General features: G+C 37.8%; 2 protein-coding genes across 5 annotated transcripts in view; one reads left to right on the top strand and one right to left on the bottom strand.

Annotated features, from left to right (window-relative positions):
• Positions 1–11,942, top strand: part of MIA3 (MIA SH3 domain ER export factor 3) — a 47,769-nt gene extending 35,827 nt beyond the window's left edge. For 2 of the 4 annotated variants that reach the window (XM_054467973.2, XM_054467982.2), the window contains 14 exons: positions 38–93; positions 184–274; positions 450–588; positions 4,531–4,632; positions 5,262–5,322; positions 5,431–5,466; positions 5,543–5,610; positions 5,714–5,814; positions 5,984–6,121; positions 7,859–7,927; positions 8,061–8,140; positions 8,261–8,332; positions 9,792–9,942; positions 11,102–11,942. In XM_054467973.2, the coding sequence (XP_054323948.1) occupies positions 38–93; positions 184–274; positions 450–588; positions 4,531–4,632; positions 5,262–5,322; positions 5,431–5,466; positions 5,543–5,610; positions 5,714–5,814; positions 5,984–6,121; positions 7,859–7,927; positions 8,061–8,140; positions 8,261–8,332; positions 9,792–9,942; positions 11,102–11,412 (1,475 nt within the window). In that variant the 3' untranslated portion in view covers positions 11,413–11,942. The remainder of the gene's footprint in view (positions 1–37; positions 94–183; positions 275–449; positions 589–4,530; positions 4,633–5,261; positions 5,323–5,430; positions 5,467–5,542; positions 5,611–5,713; positions 5,815–5,983; positions 6,122–7,858; positions 7,928–8,060; positions 8,141–8,260; positions 8,333–9,791; positions 9,943–11,101) is intronic. The other 2 variants (XM_054467956.2, XM_054467964.2) reach the window with 1 other exon arrangement.
• A 1,850-nt stretch (positions 11,943–13,792) lies between these two features.
• AIDA (axin interactor, dorsalization associated) overlaps positions 13,793–20,042 on the bottom strand; it is a 44,400-nt gene continuing 38,150 nt past the window's right edge. Inside the window, exons 8-10 of the mRNA XM_054468044.2 lie at positions 19,103–19,225; positions 15,916–16,033; positions 13,793–15,771 (exon numbers count right to left, since the gene is read on the bottom strand). Coding sequence (XP_054324019.1) covers positions 15,675–15,771; positions 15,916–16,033; positions 19,103–19,225 — 338 coding nt within the window. The 3' untranslated portion in view covers positions 13,793–15,674. The remainder of the gene's footprint in view (positions 15,772–15,915; positions 16,034–19,102; positions 19,226–20,042) is intronic.

The following is a 20,042-nucleotide window of genomic DNA, read 5'->3' as shown; positions in this document are numbered from 1 at the left end:
AAGAAAAAGCAATGAAAGAAAGCCTTTTGTTTTTTAGGTGACCGGAATGAGAAGATGAAAAATCAAATTAAGCAGATGATGGATGTCTCTCGGGTATAATCCTTTTTAGAGTCCCATAATTGCCTGTGAATGCTTTTACTATGCCTCACTTTTATGAATACTTGTCTCTTCTGCAATTTTTAGACACAGACTACAATATCGGTAGTTGAAGAGGATCTAAAGCTTTTACACCTTAAGCTAAGAGCCTCCGTGTCCACTAAATGTAACCTGGAAGGTAGGTTGCTTCTTGAGAAGAAATTGCTATATATTGGAAAGATACAAAATTGCATTAGAAAGATAAAGAGCGGCTTCCTGCTTTCATACTTTTCATTTCTCTCAGCACGAGCCCCCAGCCAAGTTCTCAAGTTCTTGTGCACACATATGGAACTCAAATGTTTTATCCTTTACAGACCAGATAAAGAAATTGGAAGATGACCGCAACTCACTACAAGCTGCCAAAGCTGGACTGGAAGATGAATGCAAAACCTTGAGGCAGAAAGTGGAGATTCTGAATGAACTCTATCAGCAGAAGGAGATGGCTTTGCAAAAGTAAGATTATCATCATTTACTGTTAACTGTATTGTCATGTGACTAAATAAATGTGTACTAATATAGATAATGTTATCGTTTTTCAGGATTATTTATACTCTTTTGCATCTGTAATTAGTATAAATTTGTCTTTCTTTCTGCTTTGTTTCTCATAAGCTGCATTTTTCTTTCCTTTCTAACCAGTAGTCAGAAACTGTTGCCTGGAACTCACTTAAGGGGGAGCAGTGTGCTGGTACTGATGGTGGCTGCTGTGGGAGTGCTTCTCTTTTGAAGATCTGGCCAAGCCTTGTCTGTGGCTCCACCACTTGTTTCACTTTCCTTTCTTTGTGGGCAATTATGTAATTTCCTTTAAACAGTCTGAGTGATTTGTATGACATGTGTTTTAGTAGAATAAAAACTTCAAAAAAGGAAAATTTACTTATTGAAGGTACATTTAGTTTTGGACTTCACAGAGTCAGATATTCAAACTAAACATAATTGTGGCAAAGATATTAGGAGTTTTGAATATAGAACTATTTGGTGTGTATATTTAGATATTAATCCTCTGAAATACATATCTCAAATTTCAAGCGAGGTACCTTTTGAAAGGTATATTTTTATAGTTCATTTCAAGTTTTTTGTCCACAAAAACATCTGAATTTTCTAAAAATAGGTTATCTGTGGCAGTTGCTATTTGTGTTTGCTCTTATGTTTTACTCTTTGGTGTATATGGCAGTGTGTGAGAAGGCCTCTCTTGCTAAGCAAATTTAACTTTTTTAAATGCTTAGACTGCCACTGCTGTATGCCATTAAATATTGAAACCATACCGTTAACTTTTTCTCTAATTCTTTGCTCACCAAGCCGCCAGTTTAGATTTTCCAAGTTTTGTTCAGGCCAGCTCTAAATGCCTGTCCTCCTTCAGAGAGACCTTCCTCATTTCATTACTTTTTAAAAAAGAGCACTTCTCTGCCTCCAATAGTAATGTGAATTACTTAAATGGCAACTGTTTTTCTTCATGATACAGTTAACCCATTGATGTGGCAGTGTTTTATTCAACTTCCCCAAAATTCAGTCAGTCTCCATGTGTGGTTTGTACTCTGCTGTCTACCCCTAAAGTCACTGTGTTAGTTCAGGCCCTTGTCATCTTTTATGCCAGTCCCCTAGCTAATCATGTATCTCCAGTCTGTCTTTCCTTTTTTTTTTTTTTTTTTTTGAGACAGAGTCTTGCTCTGCCGCCCAGGCTGGAGTGCAGTGTGTGGTCTCAGCTCACTGCAAGCTCCGCCTCCCAGGTTCATGCCATTCTTCTGCCTCAGTCTCCCGAGTAGCTGGGACTACAGGCACCCGCCACCATGCCCAGCTAATTTTTTTTGTATTTTTAGTAGAGATGGGGTTTCACCTACGTTAGCCAGGATGGTCTTGATCTCCTGACGTCGTGATCCCCCCGCCTCGGCCTCCCAAAGTGCTGGGATTACAGGTGTGAGCCACCGTGCCCGGCTGCAGAATATACTTTAATGCAGGTTCAGTGAGTTTACTTTTGTATGAAAATGTCTTTATTTTGACTCCATTTTAAAAAGATCTTTCTGCTGGTTCTGGAATTTTGATAGTTGTTTAATATCAGCACTTTAAAGATAACCAATTATCTTCTGGTTTTAAAGTTTCTTTGAGGAATCTGTTATCATTCTTATTTTCTTTTCTCTTTTTTCAAATGTTTTATGCCTGCCCTAGCTGCCTTTAGTCATTTTTCTTTTTTGGTTTTTCAGCAGTTTTCTTGGGAGGTGCCTACATGTAGGGTTTTGTCATCACCCCTCCACCACTACCCTCCTGCTTTTTCTTTTGCATTTATACTGCTTGAGGTTATAAACATCTCTTGAGTTTGGAGCCTCTTTTTTCACATATTAATTCTATCTCATTCTCACTTGTCCTGAGAATCCAATTCAACATACTAGGATCTCTCACCCCTACCCCTCGCCCAGTGCCTCCTACATTCTGAATGTGCTTCATTCTGGATGTTTTCTTCTGACCTATCTTCCAATGTGCTAAAAATCTCACCTCAGTTGTCTAATCTGCTAAAATCATTGAGTTCTTTTTGGTTTCACTATTTTTCACTTTTATAGTTTAATCCTCTGCTGAAATTTGTAATCTTGACTTGTACTTCCTTCAATTTGTAAGGCACAGTTGTTTTAAAATCTATGTGGTAATCCTATTATGTGGATCCCTTATGAGTGTGTTTCTCTGGTCTTCTAGATTGTGATTACATTGTCTTGTCTTGTGGAATGCCTGGTTGATTTTGATGGAGTGGTGAACATTGTTTGTGAAAATTGTAGGGGAAATTTCAGGTCTAAGATGATGTTATCGTCCTACATAAAAGATATGAGATTACCTCTAGCAGGTGGTCATTACTTTATTCCAGTTAGCAATTAAAATCATTCAAAAACGGCTTAGTTCCTTTAAAGGACATCGTATTTATTGCCTGTTCAATACTGCAAGTGTGCAGCTCTTTTCTGGTCTCAACCCAAAGCCTAGGGCTTTTACTAGGGGTCCTTCTCATTGACAGCCCTGAACTCTCTCCACTTCTTGTTTCTCTCAACCCAGGGATCTGTTGAAAGTTCTTTTCAGCCTTCTTACATATCTGCATTGTCTTCAATGCATGGATGAACCTGGGGGGAAATGGCTTAAAATGCCAGGCTTACTGATAGTTCTGTGTTTTTTCCTACTGGATTTTCTTCACTGCTTTATTAGCTTTCTGATGCCTTCGAGCACATTCTTTCTATTTTTGTCCATATGTTCTTATTTTCAGTGTTTGCAGACTAACTCCTCCATTATTGGAAACAAAATTCTCTTGAATCTTTCTTCAAGACTTGTTTTTTCCACATCCCTTCCTAAGCCAGAGTCAGAGAGGGATTGTTCTGTTCTTATATGCACCTTTTACACATTCAACTGTCAGCTCCATTAGTGCAGAGGTGGTACTTACCATACCCATACCTTTATCTTAGCCTCTTACAAGGTAACTAGTATATTATAACCATTCATAAAATATTTGCTGAAGTATTGAATGAGCAGTTGTAAAAGAATACATAAACTTTTTTCTCTTTGGTGTTAATAACCCTTTTTACTATAGCTCCTCTATTTTTGTTTCCAATTTATAGAAAATTTTCAAGTATCTTTTGCATCAGAACTATGAGTAAAGAAGTACAAGGGTAACTACAAGTAGCACTTTTAAACCGTTAAATGTTGCTGCCTTTACAATCTGTGTTATAGTTGGCTGACCTCTTGAGCTTGAAGGTTATCAGGTTAAAACCAATTTCCAGTACATAGCACCCTGATTACGGGACAGTTTGGATTCTTTTTCTATTCAACAGACATCGCCAGTACTTGGATTTGTCTCTTTGCTTTATCATGATTCCATTGAAATAGGTAGGGGAGCTCCATATCTGAAGTGTGAAAATGTTCTGGGGTTAATTGTACAGTTAAGGACATGTTCTAAAAAGCTCTTTCATTGGCTGTCTTTATCATGGTACCAGTCTCTTGGATTGAGAAACAGCCCATAAGAAAATTAATTAGTGGTCTTTCCATGGTTAGAAATAAGAGAAGTAATTATCTCCTGCATTATTCTAATAAGCTTAACTGTGTTAGTTTGATCAGTCCTGGCTTTCTACATTGAAGAAAAGTGAGCATTCATCATTTCAACCCAACAGTCTTTCCCATGGGACACATAGTGTTTTTTCACATTTGTTTCATTTACTAGTGAGGAGAGAATTATGAGACGTTAGAAAATGCAGGTGATGTATCAACAGGCCACAGTTGGATTTTTATCCTAAAGGGCAGTTTTACTTCCTTCCTATGACTTTGTATAATCTATGCACTTTTAAGAATAGGATGGGAAGTGAGATTTTATTGGAGTATTCAGACAGAATGCCAGGAGGAAAAGAGAAACACTTTCATTGACAACCAGTTTTATCTTAGGAAACTGAGTCAAGAAGAGTATGAACGGCAAGAAAGAGAGCACAGGCTGTCAGCTGCAGATGAAAAGGCAGTTTCGGCTGCAGAAGAAGTAAAAACTTACAAGTAAGTTCACCTTCTAAAGAGGGTATCAGTGGCTAATTAAACTAGTGTTGGCTTTTTTTATTAGCACAAAAGCATAAATAAATGGTTAGAGGACATGAATACATCAATTCACACAAAAGAAAAATTAAATTTTAAGTTAACAAATGGAAAAATATTAACAAATACCCAGTGTTGGCAAAACTGTAAGGGAACTTGATTCATGCAAACAGTTCTGCGGGTTGGAGGGGGTGGGAGCAGTTTGTTATATGAGGTATCAAAAGCCATTAAAGTGATTTTGCCATTTGATAGACCCAGTAGTCCTAACTTTGGGAAAATTTTTATGATGTAATTAAAGGATGAAAAAAGGTTTATAGTGGATGATATTAATAATAGGATTATTTGAGAACATATTTAGGAACAGTTAAAGGAATTTTAATATATCAACTCAATCTCCAGCTGTTAAAGGAAATTATGTATCATTAGTTTTCATCATATTGTACTTTTGTTATAACCAACCATGTAAAATATGCTTTATATTTCTGGATAAGCTCTATTAGGGTACAGTTGTTAGAGTAACGGTTAACATAGTCAGATTGTTTGGGTTTTTATTCAGTTGTGCTTTAAATGATAAAGCCAAGTGTAATTCTTAGGCGGAGAATTGAAGAAATGGAGGATGAATTACAGAAGACAGAGCGGTCATTTAAAAACCAGGTAATAATTCTAGTGCCCTACTATATAGTGCCCAGAATTCTTTGATAACTAATAGAGGCTATTATAATGAATCTGTAAGTATATTTTGTGATCTATTATCTTTTTCAGATCGCTAACCATGAGAAGAAAGCTCATGAAAACTGGGTAAGATTTCTTTTTTTCTTTCCCTTATTTTGTGCATAGTCTCCCACAACTGAATTTGGATATTTTTCTTCAATAGCTCAAAGCTCGTGCTGCAGAAAGAGCTATAGCTGAAGAGAAAAGGGAAGCTGCCAACTTGAGGCACAAGTATGTGATTTTGATGCCTATATTTTCAGTGTGTGTTCTCTTAAGGAATTGGTTTCTATTTCATATTTAACTCTTTCTTAAATATTCTTTCTCTATATTCAAGATTATTAGAATTAACACAAAAGATGGCAATGCTGCAAGAAGAACCTGTGATTGTAAAACCAATGCCAGGAAAACCAAATACACAAAACCCTCCACGGAGAGGTAAGGGAGCACCTTGTAAAGGGCAACAATCTGTTTTTTGATGTAAAATGTATGTAAGTGACTTTTTGTTTCTGTGTGTAATGGTTATGGTACCCTAGGAATAATCCCAAGAACTGAATAAAAAAAAAAAGGCTGTCTTAAAATGCTAACAAGATGCTGTCATCTTTAGGTCCTCTGAGCCAGAATGGCTCTTTTGGCCCATCCCCTGTGAGTGGTGGAGAATGCTCCCCTCCATTGACAGTGGAGCCACCTGTGAGACCTCTCTCTGCTACTCTCAATCGAAGAGATATGCCTAGAAGTGAATTTGGTGAGCATTCACATGTTTCCTTGCAATACTCTTTAGGGTGGCTTTTTCCCTTTTATTTGAGAATTCTAATGCAAACACTTTAGAATTCGGGTCTGTCCAGTATAGAAAAGAAAATTTCTTAATTTGTCTTGGTGGATTCAACTGCAAGTATTCAACTGCAAGATTTGCTTTAGAACAGAAGGCATTTATTATTTTCCTTTATTGTTTTGTTTCTCTTTAATTTTTTACTCTGAAGTGTAAGCCCTTATCTTTCAATTAAAGTTCTGTGGGTTTCCTCTCCCAAATATAGCTGACCTTTGAACAACACAAGTTTGATCTGTGCAGGTCCACTTCTATGCAGATTTTTTTCAAAAAATATTTTGGGAAATTTTTTGGAGCTTTGCAATAATTTGAAAGACCTTGCAGATGAACCACATAGCCTAGAAATATAAAAAAATTAAGAAAAATTTATGTATGTCGTGATCACATAAAATATATGTAGATACTAGTCTATGTTATAAACTATTGGAAAACATACAAAGATCTATTTTAAAAAGTTAAAATTTATCAAAACTTGCACAAGCAGATGTACATGACACCATTCACAACTGGGAAAAAGGAAACATGTAAAGATGCAGTTTCAAATCATAAATGCATAAGATTAGCTGTAGTACATACTGTAGTACTATAATAATTTCATAACCACCTCCTGTTGCTATTGCAGTGAGCTCAAGTGTTGTGAGTATCTGCTTAAAACACCGTGTGATGTTAATCTCCATGTGGGCAGTTCATCTTTCCAGTAAACTGTGTATCACAGTAAACATCATCTCTCATGGTTCTTGTGTTTTTCATGTTTAGTGCAATAACATAAACTTGAATAACACCATGGGACCCTTATAAAATGCCACTAGTGATGCTGGAAGTATTCTCAAGAAGCAAAGTCATGACACTACTAGAAAAAGTTGAATTGCTTTGATATATACCGTAGTTTTGGAGTGTGCAGCTGCAGTCATTTCAGTCAGACGATTCATCTTGTAAACAGACCATGTACACGTACAGTACAAATACAATACAGTGTTATAAATACATTTCCTCTTCCTTATGATTTCAATAACATTTTCTTTAGCTTACTTTATTAAAGTAAGAATACAGTATACAATATATATACAGAATATGTGTTAACTGTTTATGTTATTGGTAAGGCTTCTGGTCAATAGTAGGCTATTTATTAGTAGGTAGGTTTTGGGGAGTCAAAAGTTACACGTGGATTCTTGACTGCGCAGGGGATCAGCACACCTAACCCCTGCATTGTTCAAGTCAACAGTATTATAAAAGTAGCCTTAATAACTTTATCGTTTATGCGGCATACATGTTTCCACTTCTCATGACTATAGTATGAAACGCTGTTGAGTCTATTTTGAATCCTAAATATGTCTATAATACTCAGTAAGATACGGAAGTCAGATTACATATACACTGAACAAAAATCACCATGTAGAATACTGTACATGTAAGTCTGTAGCTTGAGGTATAGAACCAGAGCCATTAATGTGCAGGGCTTATTGTTCTTTCAGTGCAAGGCAGTTCTTATTTTAATTCTTTAAGTCCGTGCATAAATTGTAAGTGATTTCCCTTCATAAGTATTGGGAGACCCATTTTTAATGTTGCTTTCCAGATAAGACTTGAACCCTGATCTGTCCACAATTGATTATTTCTTCCAAAAAATACATGTAAGGACTCTGTTATTTCTTTCTCAAGGATCAGTGGACGGGCCTCTACCTCATCCTCAATGGTCAGCTGAGGCATCTGGGAAACCCTCTCCTTCTGGTAAGGGAGAAAGAGTGTTCAAAGAGTCTAAAACCATGCAGGAAGTGGGGAGAGGATTTTTTTTTTTTTTTAATCCTCCTCACAGAGTACACAAGTCAGAATAAGTCTAAATCAGTTCTCTGGTCTTTAACAGATCCAGGATCTGGTACAGCTACCATGATGAACAGCAGCTCAAGAGGCTCTTCCCCTACCAGGGTACTCGATGAAGGCAAGGTAAATGCACCCATTTTGAATAATTAGTTATTTCAGGAACATTTAGCTGTTCCTACAACTCTCTCTTTGCCTCATCTCCTATTTGTGTGTTCTATCTGTACTATCTATTTTTTAAAAAAGCAAACTGTTCTCCAAGAGCCTGAAGTCCCCTCAGTTCCCAGCATTACATCTTTGGCTGAGTGTCCAGTAGCAGTAAGTACTTAGAAGTGTGGACTGAACTGGGCTATAAGTTGCATGGCAATATTGATCTTACTTTTATCCTTGACTTGGGAGTGTTGCTGAAATCTGATGGAGTCATTGGCCTTTTCTCCTCTCTCCTGTTTGATTAGACATTTAACCTGTGTGGAGCATCTGCTGTAACTGTTAACTTAAACAAAAGTGAAAAGTCCCCACTCTTGTGTGTCTCAGTGTTTAATGCTGTTAGGCAAAGTAAATTCATTGTGTAATTCATTATTATGTCTTCATTTGGAAGTGTGCTATTTAAGAATACCTACAGTTGTATACTAGGCAAACCCTATTTTGAATGATCTGAAATTACAGATTGATAACAGAAGAATGTTTGCTGGAAGTGAAATACTGAATAGTGGAAGTCTATAATTACCTGTTGAGCCAGTTCCCAGCAGTGTCCTTAAACAGTGTCCACATAAGTGTATTCTCTTGTAACTTGTATAGCTGTTATGGCTGGTAAGTCCTCTGATCATACTTCACTGTGATTCTCGACATTGAAATTAAAATAATTTTAATGATGGAGAGTTTCCAACCCACTTTCCCATAGGAAATGATTAATCAGTATCTCATAGTAGACAGTATTACTAGTGAATGAAGGTAAATAGAGCTGTGCTTGTGTAATTTGTGTACATAACATTGTTTCTCTTGGAAAATACTTCCAAGTTCCAGCACAGGACTCCAGGAATACACATTTCTTGAGAAATGTTTTTATCTAAGGGCAGCTTGGATAAGACCCAAGACCCCTTTGAAGTAGGAGACTTCAAAGAGTGTAGAGACTACTTTGTTAGAAAGGAGAAGCAGAGGTGGAAAGAACATGGCCTTGGAGTCAAACCTGGCATGGAATTCCAGCCAGCCTCTTACATGCTGTGTGACCGTCAGCAAATCTAATACTCTCTGTGCCTGTGTTCCTGCATATTTAGAATAAGATGGTCCTATTAGAGATTTAGAGATGTGAGAATTCGTGTTAATATATGTAAGGCCTACAGAAGGTACTCTGAAAAATCGCTATTACATGGTAGAGAATGGATTTTTCATTCCCTTTCATTCTCTGCATTCTTAATATGGAAATTACTCTGATGGGAGGGATGTGCAGAGGGAGTGACTGCCTTAGAAATAGATGTGTGAATGGCATAACTTCTATCATTAGTCAGGAATGACCTCCATTTATAACCTGTGCGTTCCCTTCCATTTGCAGATGTAAGCAATAATATGATTACAGCAAGTGTTCACTCCTGTGGCATACTTTTAACCTTTCTAAGCTTGTCAGTGGGAACAAATGAGAGGGGTAGAGTTTTTTGCACTAATTCTGCTCTTTGGACAAGTGCCTGACATCTGCTTCATTGGGTTTTAGTTTTTACTGGTGTTGGTGCTTTTGTCTGTCATACCATAGTATTTCAAAACTTCAATTGCTTCTACTCTGCAGGTTAATATGGCTCCAAAAGGGCCCCCTCCTTTCCCAGGAGTCCCTCTCATGAGCACCCCCATGGGAGGCCCTGTACCACCACCCATTCGATATGGACCACCACCTCAGCTCTGTGGACCTTTTGGGCCTCGGCCATTTCCTCCACCCTTTGGTAAGATGATCTGAACAGTAGTAATTGACTTGTAAAGCACATTCATCTTCTCCCTCTATCCCTTGCTAAAACAACTGCAATTGCAGGGCTTTGCAATGCAGCGATGAAGCTGATTGAGTACACTAACTTTTCCCCAAGTTTCTTTGGAGACAAAGGGTGCTGCATAATCTCCTGTGATTAGATGGGCAATAGTTGTCTCTAATAGAACAAGCAAAGGGGCTATTTATAAAAAGCCAGAAATATTCATCACATTGAACATCTGTGGCTATGTACTAGGCTCTGCAATGGATAGCAAGGTAGATAAAATACATCCCCCTAACTAAGATGTCCTGTAGGTCACAAATATACACATTCTGCAACAAAGCTTCTAATCACCCATAATGGAAGCATAAGCAGTAGGTCACAGAATATTAAGGAAAGATAAAACCCTCAACCCTCACCTTGGGAATACAAAGAAGGGAGATATGAAAGAGAAGGTAGAATTTAACAGCTATCTAATGAATGCTGCTGAATTTAATTAGATGGAGCTGGAAAGCCTTTTCCAGCAGGGCAAGCACCTTAATTTTTATGGCATTTATTAGGTACATCTTGAGCTACTGCATAAATTTTTAACTGATACACAGTAGTTAATGGAATTTATCAAAATTTTTATTGCAATGAAGCCATATTTAGTCTGTCTTCTTGGTATGGTATATAGTACTTCCGAGTACAAATCTATCTCTTTTTTTCAGATAAAGATGACAGGCCAGGCACAGTGGCTCACGCCTGTAATCCCAGCACTTTATGAATCCCAGCATTCATTAGATGAGGCTGAGGCAGGTGGATCCCTTGAGCCTAGGAGTTTGAGACCAGCCTGGGCAACATGGTGAAACCCCCATCTCTACAAAAAATACAAAAATTAGCTGGGAGTGGTGGCGTGCACCTGTAGTCCCAGCTACTGCGGAGTCTGAGGTGGGAGGATCAATTGAGTCCAGGAGATTGAGGCTGCAGTGAGCCATGATCACTCCATTATACTCCAGCCCGGGTGACAGGCAAGACCCTGCCGCCAAAAAAAAAAAAAAAAAAAAAAAAAAGATGACAGACTGTATTAACATACCTGGCATTATCTTAATTTAGATACGTTCCTAGGAATTTACTTGAAATAATTTTTGTTTTCCAGGCCCTGGTATGCGTCCACCACTAGGCTTAAGAGAATTTGCACCAGGCGTTCCACCAGGAAGACGGGACCTGCCTCTCCACCCTCGGGAATTTTTACCTGGACACGCACCATTTAGACCTTTAGGTTCATTTGGCCCAAGAGAGTACTTTATTCCTGGTACCCAATTACCACCCCCAACCCATGGTCCCCAGGAATACCCACCACCACCTGCTGTAAGAGACTTACTGCCGTCAGGCTCTAGAGATGAGCCTCCACCTGCCTCTCAGAGCACTAGTCAGGACTGTTCACAGGCTTTAAAACAGAGCCCATAAAACTATGACCTCTGAGATTTCATTGGAGAGAAATTGTACTGTGCATTATTCATTACAGTAAAGGATTTCATTGGCTTCAAAATCCAAAAGTTTATTTTAAAAGATTTGTTGTTAGAACTAAGCTGCCTTGGCAGTGTGCATTTTTGAGCCAAACAATTCAAAAATGTCATTTCTTCCCTAAATAAAAATCACCTTTTAAGCTAGAGCGTCCTTACAACTTTGAAATGTGCAATAAAGAATACCTGTGTTTTAGCTAATGTAGCATATGTAACTGCAAAATGATTTAGAATGTCATGAAAAATATGAACATTTCCTGTGGAAATGCTTTAAGAACATGTATTTCCATTATCCTATTTTTAGTGTACACCAGCTGAATACAGAGCAATGGTGTTTATAAGCGTTTTTTTTTAAACTATCTGGTCACAAAGACTGTTACGCTAAAAATGTTTACTAAAAGATCACTAAACTATCTCCCCTCTTGCTGAAGTTATTTGTAGTAACAGCTCATAAAAATTTGTTTATTAATATTTCCCAAGTGTCTGTTGATTCATTGGGCTGTTATGAGGCTTGTGCCATTTGGGGAACATGTAAACTCAGGCTCCCAGAACTGAAGATGGTGGCTGGTGGCACACTTCCAGCTGCTCCTCCGTCACCTGTGAACTCTACAAGTGATGTCTTTTTATTCAAAAAGAAGTTTATTTCCCACTTGTATAGCATTCACATGCTTTCTTTACGATCCTCATTGTCTATTTGAGAATGGTTTTCTGAGTGAGTTTACATTAGTAGCAAGAGTTGTTTGACCTGATGTTCCATTGCTTTTACCATTCCTGTAGAAAAAGGGTGCACAACAGAAAAATGAAAATAATGTGTCATAGCCATAAAAGTACAGAAATCTTTAAAAATTTTAAAATGTACAGTCCCTTATCTTTCCCATTCCTTGCCACTGATTTTTGAGGAATATAATAAAAAGATTGGAAGAGTATAATGCCATGAGAAAGAATGATTTAGGACTGTGAGGGTTATATCATGCCCTAGGTCAGCAACCAAGGGTTGAAATCAATTCTTTTTTAGGGGGAATGGGGGGGGCGACAGATATTATTCCAAAATTAATATTTAAACATTGGTGTTTTTATTTAAAAATCAGTAACTAACCATCTGGAATTGCACCATACTGAAAGTCTTATCCATTACTACACTGTGTCTTTAAAACAATGTTTCTTTAAATACTCTACAATGTTTCTAAGAACGAACTTCAGACATTTTAATTACAGTAATAATAACACTCCTTTTAAGGAGTTTAAGATCCACACTAAAACTAAAATCATAAAAGGCTGATACTTCTTTTGTTTGCTACTGGGCTATATTCTTCCATTCTTTGAAGTCCTATGATGTAATATTTTTGAAACCTAGTGTATGTCTTGTCACTGTTGTGATATTTAATCGATTAAGAATATCTTATAAAAAGGAGCAAAAGTTTCAATGTGAAACAATTTTCTCTTTATACTAAACAACTGAAGACAGATAGTTTAGAAAGATAAGGACCTTTGAAAGAAGACAACTCTGTCAAAGTTCATTAAGGAATATATAAATTCTTCAGGAAAAGAGAATCCAATCTATATGTCCTCCCGTTTAATATCAAGAATAGAAGACATTAAGAGGAAAACTCCACAGAAGAGCATAGGCCACTTTTAGCCATGTAAAATAAGATTAAGTCACAAATACAACTTTTGAATTTACCTGTCAATCTCTTTAGGACACAAAACAATGCTGAAGTTAATATAATTTCTAATTTTAAATGTCATTTAAGTATAGATTATGCCATCTAGGAAGGTAAGTAGGAAAGGTAAATTAAATCTATTTTTAAAATTCAAAATTAGAGTATTTTTCCCCTCTAAAGCCTTTTTTGGTGATTATTCTGTATCTGACATAATTGAGAAACTGGTAAGCTGTGAAGATTCCAGTGTAGCTTCTCTGAGAAGTTGTGAGCCAGTCCACAACTGCTTCCTCTCACATCCATCTGACTGCACCATTTCTGCAGCAAACCCCAAAGCAGGGTGCCAATATGCAGATGGCATAGGGAGTATCATCCCTCAGCCAAATCACTTTTCCATCTCTAAAGTTTCATCTATTTTGGAAGTCATCTCCAACTGATTGTATCTGGATTTAGTTGCTAAAATTGTCTTATTTATGAAGCAGCAATATTCAGCCTGAAAGCATTTCTGCCATAGTTGTAGTTATATCGCCAATGGCTGATTTTTTTCATTGGAAAGTAAATTTAAGTAATTCGTGGGATGTGGTATATTCTGTGTCAACTTCAAGACAATCACTCATTTTCTCGTTATATTCAGGTCTGAATTAAAGTTAAGTTAATCACACAGTGTTCAATTTAAGCTTCTTTAATGTTGATGAAAGGTATTTGTAGTTCATATAAACCATACTTATGTGAAGGATAGCAGATGCTTCATATAAATTATCACTTTGATATACATATCTTATGGTTTATGAGAAAAGAGAGAAAATAATACATCGGTTTTGCTACATTTTAATGGGTTTTTTTTTTAAGGGATTTTTTTTAGGTCTTGTCAGCAACATCAAACAAAAGGTACTGAGTACTCCACAGGGTACAGAGTGCTGCCAAGCACCTTAGAAAAATTACATGACACGGAGAAAATGCACTTCTTGCTCCTTGAAGAGCTTACAGTCTAGGGATTTGACAACTCACAGTCTTAGGAACTGAGTGAACAACAAAGTAAGGCAAATTCTTCATCCCCTAGAGCTATTGCGGACTGAATCATTTTAGAATTTGGAATTAATCCAATCAAGATGAGAGACAAGACTAAATTTGGCCGAGAATTCATTCAGGCTCGCATAGTTTTTATTAACATCCGTCTGGTAAACAGAATGGACCTAACAGACAACTGAAAGTAAAGACTAGATCTCTTGAAGTGCAAGGGCTAAAACAACTTAATTGTGGTTATTTTAAAAAGCAAACATACTGAATGGTATGACTAGGGTGATTACACTAGTTTAAAAATAGGCCAGGTACTGACACTGCATTCCCCTCATGCATTGCTCATTTAAAATAGTGAATATTAAAATGTGGGCTTTACATCTAACCCACAGAAAGCCCACCACAAATGTTCTGTGTATCAAATATCCACCTCATGTGTACTATGAAAGTTTTATTTATGCCCTATTAAGTCAAAAGTAAATAGTCAAATTATAGTAAGCTAATGACCTGCATATTTTCATATGGATGAATGTCAGTATATCTAAATAGGAAATAAATGGCGATCCTATCTACCTATATAAAAAAAATAGAATATCTTTCCAGATTTTGCATACTCCTCACTGTAAGAAGAGGTATGCAGGTTTTAAGGTTTCACAATCAGTTGTCAGAAAAACAGCAGTTATGCCTGCAGTATCTCGTTAGCATCTGACTCAATTATTTTTAGATTACATTGTTTAGAGGACATTGTAAACCCATCTAAAAATTTGTAATTATTTTGAGATGGTTCCAATGTTAACCCTAGAATCATCATCAGAAAGAGTAACAATGTGATGTAGAAGAACAGCTAATCGACATGACTAAAAATATGCTCATTTTCAGAAAAACAATCTGGTCATCTGGAAACAATCACAGCTACAACCTAGGGAACACTCCCATGTGGGATACTGATCTGGCCAAGGCACACTAAGCAGGAAAACTATCAGATCAGGGTGAATTTAGGCCACTTCAGAGGTGCTGCCTATAAACATCCAGACAGACCTTCTTAGGCAGCAGAACTGGTCCAATTCCTCTCAAAGCAGTTTGACACTACCCTACCCACATCAACCCAAAGCTTGACGTTAAGTCAAAAGAGCATATTGGAGCAAAAGTGAACAGATGTGTAAACTCTAGCACATTCTTATTGCTGTATTAAGTCTGAAGATGAGCACATCCTACCCACAACAGTATTGTTCCAGGAAGCAGGGTAGGAGGAGTGGTAAATTAGAAAATAGACTATTAATTGCACAATTAATAGAAAAGTAAAAACATGTTTCAAAATCTACAATAAACCTGTATCCCAAGGAGTCCTATACGTCAGTGATGTGCTGGACTTTGAATTCTGTGGTACAGCTTTGCATTGGACTCCCTCCGGCCTACTGGTCTGGGTACGGCTTGCTTCCTGCCTGTTGAAGGGTGAATATGCTACACAGAGCTATGATGGTTTCTACTGAGTGGTAAAATTCACAGAAGTTCCAGGTTCATCATGTCAGGATCATTCCTTGTGCAAAGTTTGATGTAGATGAAGATAAAGTGGTTTCTTGGTCAATAATTGCAATTTCTTTCTTTTAAAGTCAGTTGGTTTCTTGTATCTGTGATCACAACAGAAAGACCATTGTTTAAAATACATTGATAACTGAACTCTTCCAAGGTTAAATACTGGATATGGGGGATTCAGAAGAAAGATATACTAGTCACCATCAAATTAGTACTAATTCTATATGCACATCACTTACAGTTCTATTACAATTGGCCCAGGTTTAATTTCATCCATCTCCATGAAAGCAAAACACTTGGTGCTGGTAAACCTTTTTTTAGGCTTGTAGTGTTTGAATTCAAAGAAGATAGCTGCACCTAAGGAATTAAAACAAGCCACATAAACCACAGATAGCACATTTCTTGTGTGTCAGTTAATTTTCTTTGATCACCAGAAGCATATGAACAGCTACAGCTGGCATAATTTGACAAAAACAACTTGTGCCAGTCTCAATGATTTGACAGTCTTACTATGGTTGTCACCCAAACTCTTCTGTATCTGAGTAGAGTGACATTTCTCCTTATCATCCAATTCTACAAACTATAGCAAAACTTCTTGAGCTAGACTGCCTCAAGAATGTATAACAGTTATGTACACAGATAGAATCATAAGCTGCTATAAAATATGAAATGCCACAGAACAGAGAAGATACTTCAATACACATAGAAACTCATTAGGTAGAAAATGCATTTAAAAGAGTTCCTAAAAAAATTTAAGCTTGAATTGTTTCCCTTACCCCGAAACAAAAACTCAAAAATTCAATCTTGGGGGTATTTGGAATTCAAACAACATAAATCACACGCTGGCTCAGCTGTAAAATGTTATCTGTTTCCTTAACGCCTTTTTCAGTATTCAAAGCACTGCTGTGATGTTTTTCCTGGAATTGCATGTTTGTGTCAAGACAGTGCTGTAGAAGACAAAGGTTCCAAGAGCAAATCTATTTATTTTGCCACTCTCCTCCAATGAGCAAGTGATAATAAGAAATTTAGACAGTTCTGGCTGGGTGCGGTGGCTCACGCCTATAATCCCAGCACTTTGGGAGGCAGAGATGGGCAGGTCACTTGAGCCCAGGAGTTTGAGACCAGCCTGGGCAACAAGGGGGTGGTAAGACCCCACCTCTACAAAAAAAATTTTAAAAATAGCCAGGCTTGGTGGCACGTGCCTATACTCCCAGCTACTCGGGGGAGGCTGAGTTGGGAGGACTGCCTGCGCCTGGGGAGATTGAGGCTGCAGTAAGCCATGATCATGCCACTGTGTCCCAGCCTGTGTGACAAAGTGAGACTCTGTCTCAAAAAAAGAAAAAAATTAGAAATTTAGACAATCCTATGTCCCCAAAGTCCAACAGATAAACTCTTCCCCCAATCCTGCAGAAAAAAGCTAAAAATGGAGAAATAAGTTGCCTCATCAATGTGGCCAAGAAAAATGAATTTCTAAAGAAGGCATGGAAAGTGAAGGAAGGAAGTCAGTGTCTCACTCTTCACCGGCTACTTCTAAATACTGCCTTAACCAGAGCAGTCCAGGAGCTTGGCTTGCAAAGACAACATACATTTAATACTGTCGCTGATGACAAAACTCACAAGTCACTAGAAGTTTAGCAATGTTCAGAAATGTGTGTACAGTATTGGCACTTGGGTCCAAATGGACCACGTCACATGGCAAGGGAGGAAAGAAAAACCAATTGCTCAGGAGACAATGGGATGTGGATGAGGGAGAGATGGGCGTATTTGGCCATCCACTCTCAACACGCTCGAAAGGATTACAATAGTTAGATTACTGGTAACATCTCTTCCCTAGGTGTATGACCTTGTCATTTCCACAAATGGTGGCTTCTCTTCTCCCTCCCACAGCACTCAGAGGCATTTTGTCATTAGAAAACCTCAAAGATTTTAAAGACAGCAGAGTCTTTTCTGCTAGGAAACTCATCTCCTCCTCATGATCGTGTCTTGAGGTCTAAATAAATATGAATGATAAAGTCACGTTTGAAAACAATACTAAAGTTCAAATATGTTACCATCATTTTGAGGAAGTTAAACAAATTATTAATCTGCATCACCTGTAAATAATATATTTCCTGCATCCTTCATCATGCTTTTTATAAGAAAGAACAAAATGTGAAACAGGAATATCCTGGGAACATTAAATTAAAATGTTTGTAAACATGAAAGTATGGTCATTAACACTAATGCCAGTTAAAACTACAGTAACAGTAAACGGTAAGTTTGAAGCTGGAGAAAATTAATAGAGTCAAATTTTGAATCTAGTTCTACTTTTCTTATCTGGTGAGTCGAGCCATTAAGAAAGAACACAGTGTAATGAAATAGAAAAGTTAGCCCATGAAACACTCCACCTTCTCCCCTCCACATCACAAACATTTCCTAAGGCAATGGAGTTAAAGAAATGAAACAAATCAATAGTTTTGTTCAGAAGACATACTTTGTAACTGAAATTTCTTCAACATTATTTATTAAGCACCTCCTACATATATAGTCTTCTAACACAGCGACTCTGGAGCTTTGGTGTATGTCAGAATCACCTAGAGGGCTTCCTAAAACAAGACTGCTAGGCCCATCCCCATGGTTTCGGATTCAGGATGTCTGGGGTTGCCACCTAAGAAGGCTCCAGGTGCTGCTGCTGTTCCAGGAATCATACTCTGAGAACCACTGTTCTAACAGAAGCACTGAAAGGTCTTTTAGTGGAGGAACAGAGGAGGCAGCAGCACGAGACTTGAGAAGTGAAATATCGAGTATTTCAGACGCCGAGGCAATCACTTCAAAAGGCACTTGAATATCCTACAGAGCTTGATTGAACATTTCAGAAACTGCAATTGAATGCTCAGGTGATAAAGGGATTCTGAAGTCACCTTTTTGGAGAATACTGAAATTTTCACTGGGCGAAAAGCATGGGGAAGTATTTAATACTAAGAATCGTACTTGGACATGTAGCCTCACTATTTCAAAAATTTGCTTTTGTCCTTTCCTATTTCCTAACAATTAACTGCAAGTTAAGTTATCATTCTACCAAACTAGAAATACTGGAAGAAAACCCTGGTTCTTAATTTTAAGATTAAAACTTAATCATCAGGCAGCCTTCACGCACTCCTGCTTCTCCCGGCCCTTTAGTGTGTGAAAAACTTTGTTTTGTTGGTAAAGACAATAAAATTTTATTATCAAAGATTGTTTTACTATATAACAGTGTTATTAGACAAGTAGATAACACAATTTCTAATTTGTACATTTTAAAAATATGTATATTTATTCAAATCAATAAACACTATGTTACATTTACTTCTGCCAGATACTAACTATGCTAGGTCCACCATATGTACAAACACAAATAAGATGAGAATTCTGTCCATAAGAAGCCAATTATTATTTAGGATTACAAACCTTTGGTTAATTTTTCAACATGTTTCTGGAGCTCAATGTCCACATTAAAATGAACATATGTATCTTCTTTTCTTGAAGCCACAGGAGTATCTTGCACAGGAGTTAAGTCTATGCCATTCAGATCTAAAGAGAAAAGAAGTTTCTCTTTAGGAACATTCAAATATACAGACTTAAAAACTGCAGGCCAGGCACGGTGGCTCACGCCTGTAATCCTAGCACTTGGGGAGGCCGAGGTGGGCAGATTACAAGGTCAGGAGATCAAGAACATCCTGGCTAACATGGTGAAACCCCGTCTCTACTAAAAATACAAAAAAAATTAGCCAGGTGTGGTGGCAGGTGCCTGTAGTCCCAGCTACTCGGGAGGCTGAGGCAGGATAATGGCGTGAACCCGGGAGGTGGAGCTTGCAGTGAGCCGAGATCGCACCACTGCACTCCAGCCTGGGCAAAAGAGCTAGACTCCATCTCAAAAACAAAACAAAAAAACAAAACTGCAAACTAGGTAGGACAGGGTGGCTCACACCTGTAATCCCAGAACTTTGGGAGGCTGAGGCAGGTGGATCACTTAAGGTCAGGAGTTCAAGACTAGCCTGACCAACATGGTGAAACCCCATCTCTACTAAAAATACAAAAAATTAGCCAGGGGTGGTGGTGCACACCTGTAATCCCAGCTACTTGGGAGGCTGAAGCAGGAGAATCTCTTGAATCTGGGAGGCGGAGGTTGCAGTGACCAAGATCGTGCCACTGCACTCCAGCCTGGGCAATAAGAGTGAAACTCCGTGTAAAAAAAAGCAAAAAACAAACAAACAAACAAAAAAACCCGTCAACTACAGGGCGTATATTTCATAAGGATGCTTGCAGAAAGGTAAGAGGAAATTCTTGGGCTAACAGAATTCCCATTTGGCGTGAGCAGGTACCTGAAGAGTTGCAGGTGACCACAGAG

The sequence above is a fragment of the Pongo pygmaeus genome, chromosome 1 (assembly GCF_028885625.2).
Source record: "Pongo pygmaeus isolate AG05252 chromosome 1, NHGRI_mPonPyg2-v2.0_pri, whole genome shotgun sequence".
Lineage (NCBI taxonomy): Eukaryota > Metazoa > Chordata > Mammalia > Primates > Hominidae > Pongo > Pongo pygmaeus.
This window is presented reverse-complemented; position numbering and strand designations above follow the sequence as displayed.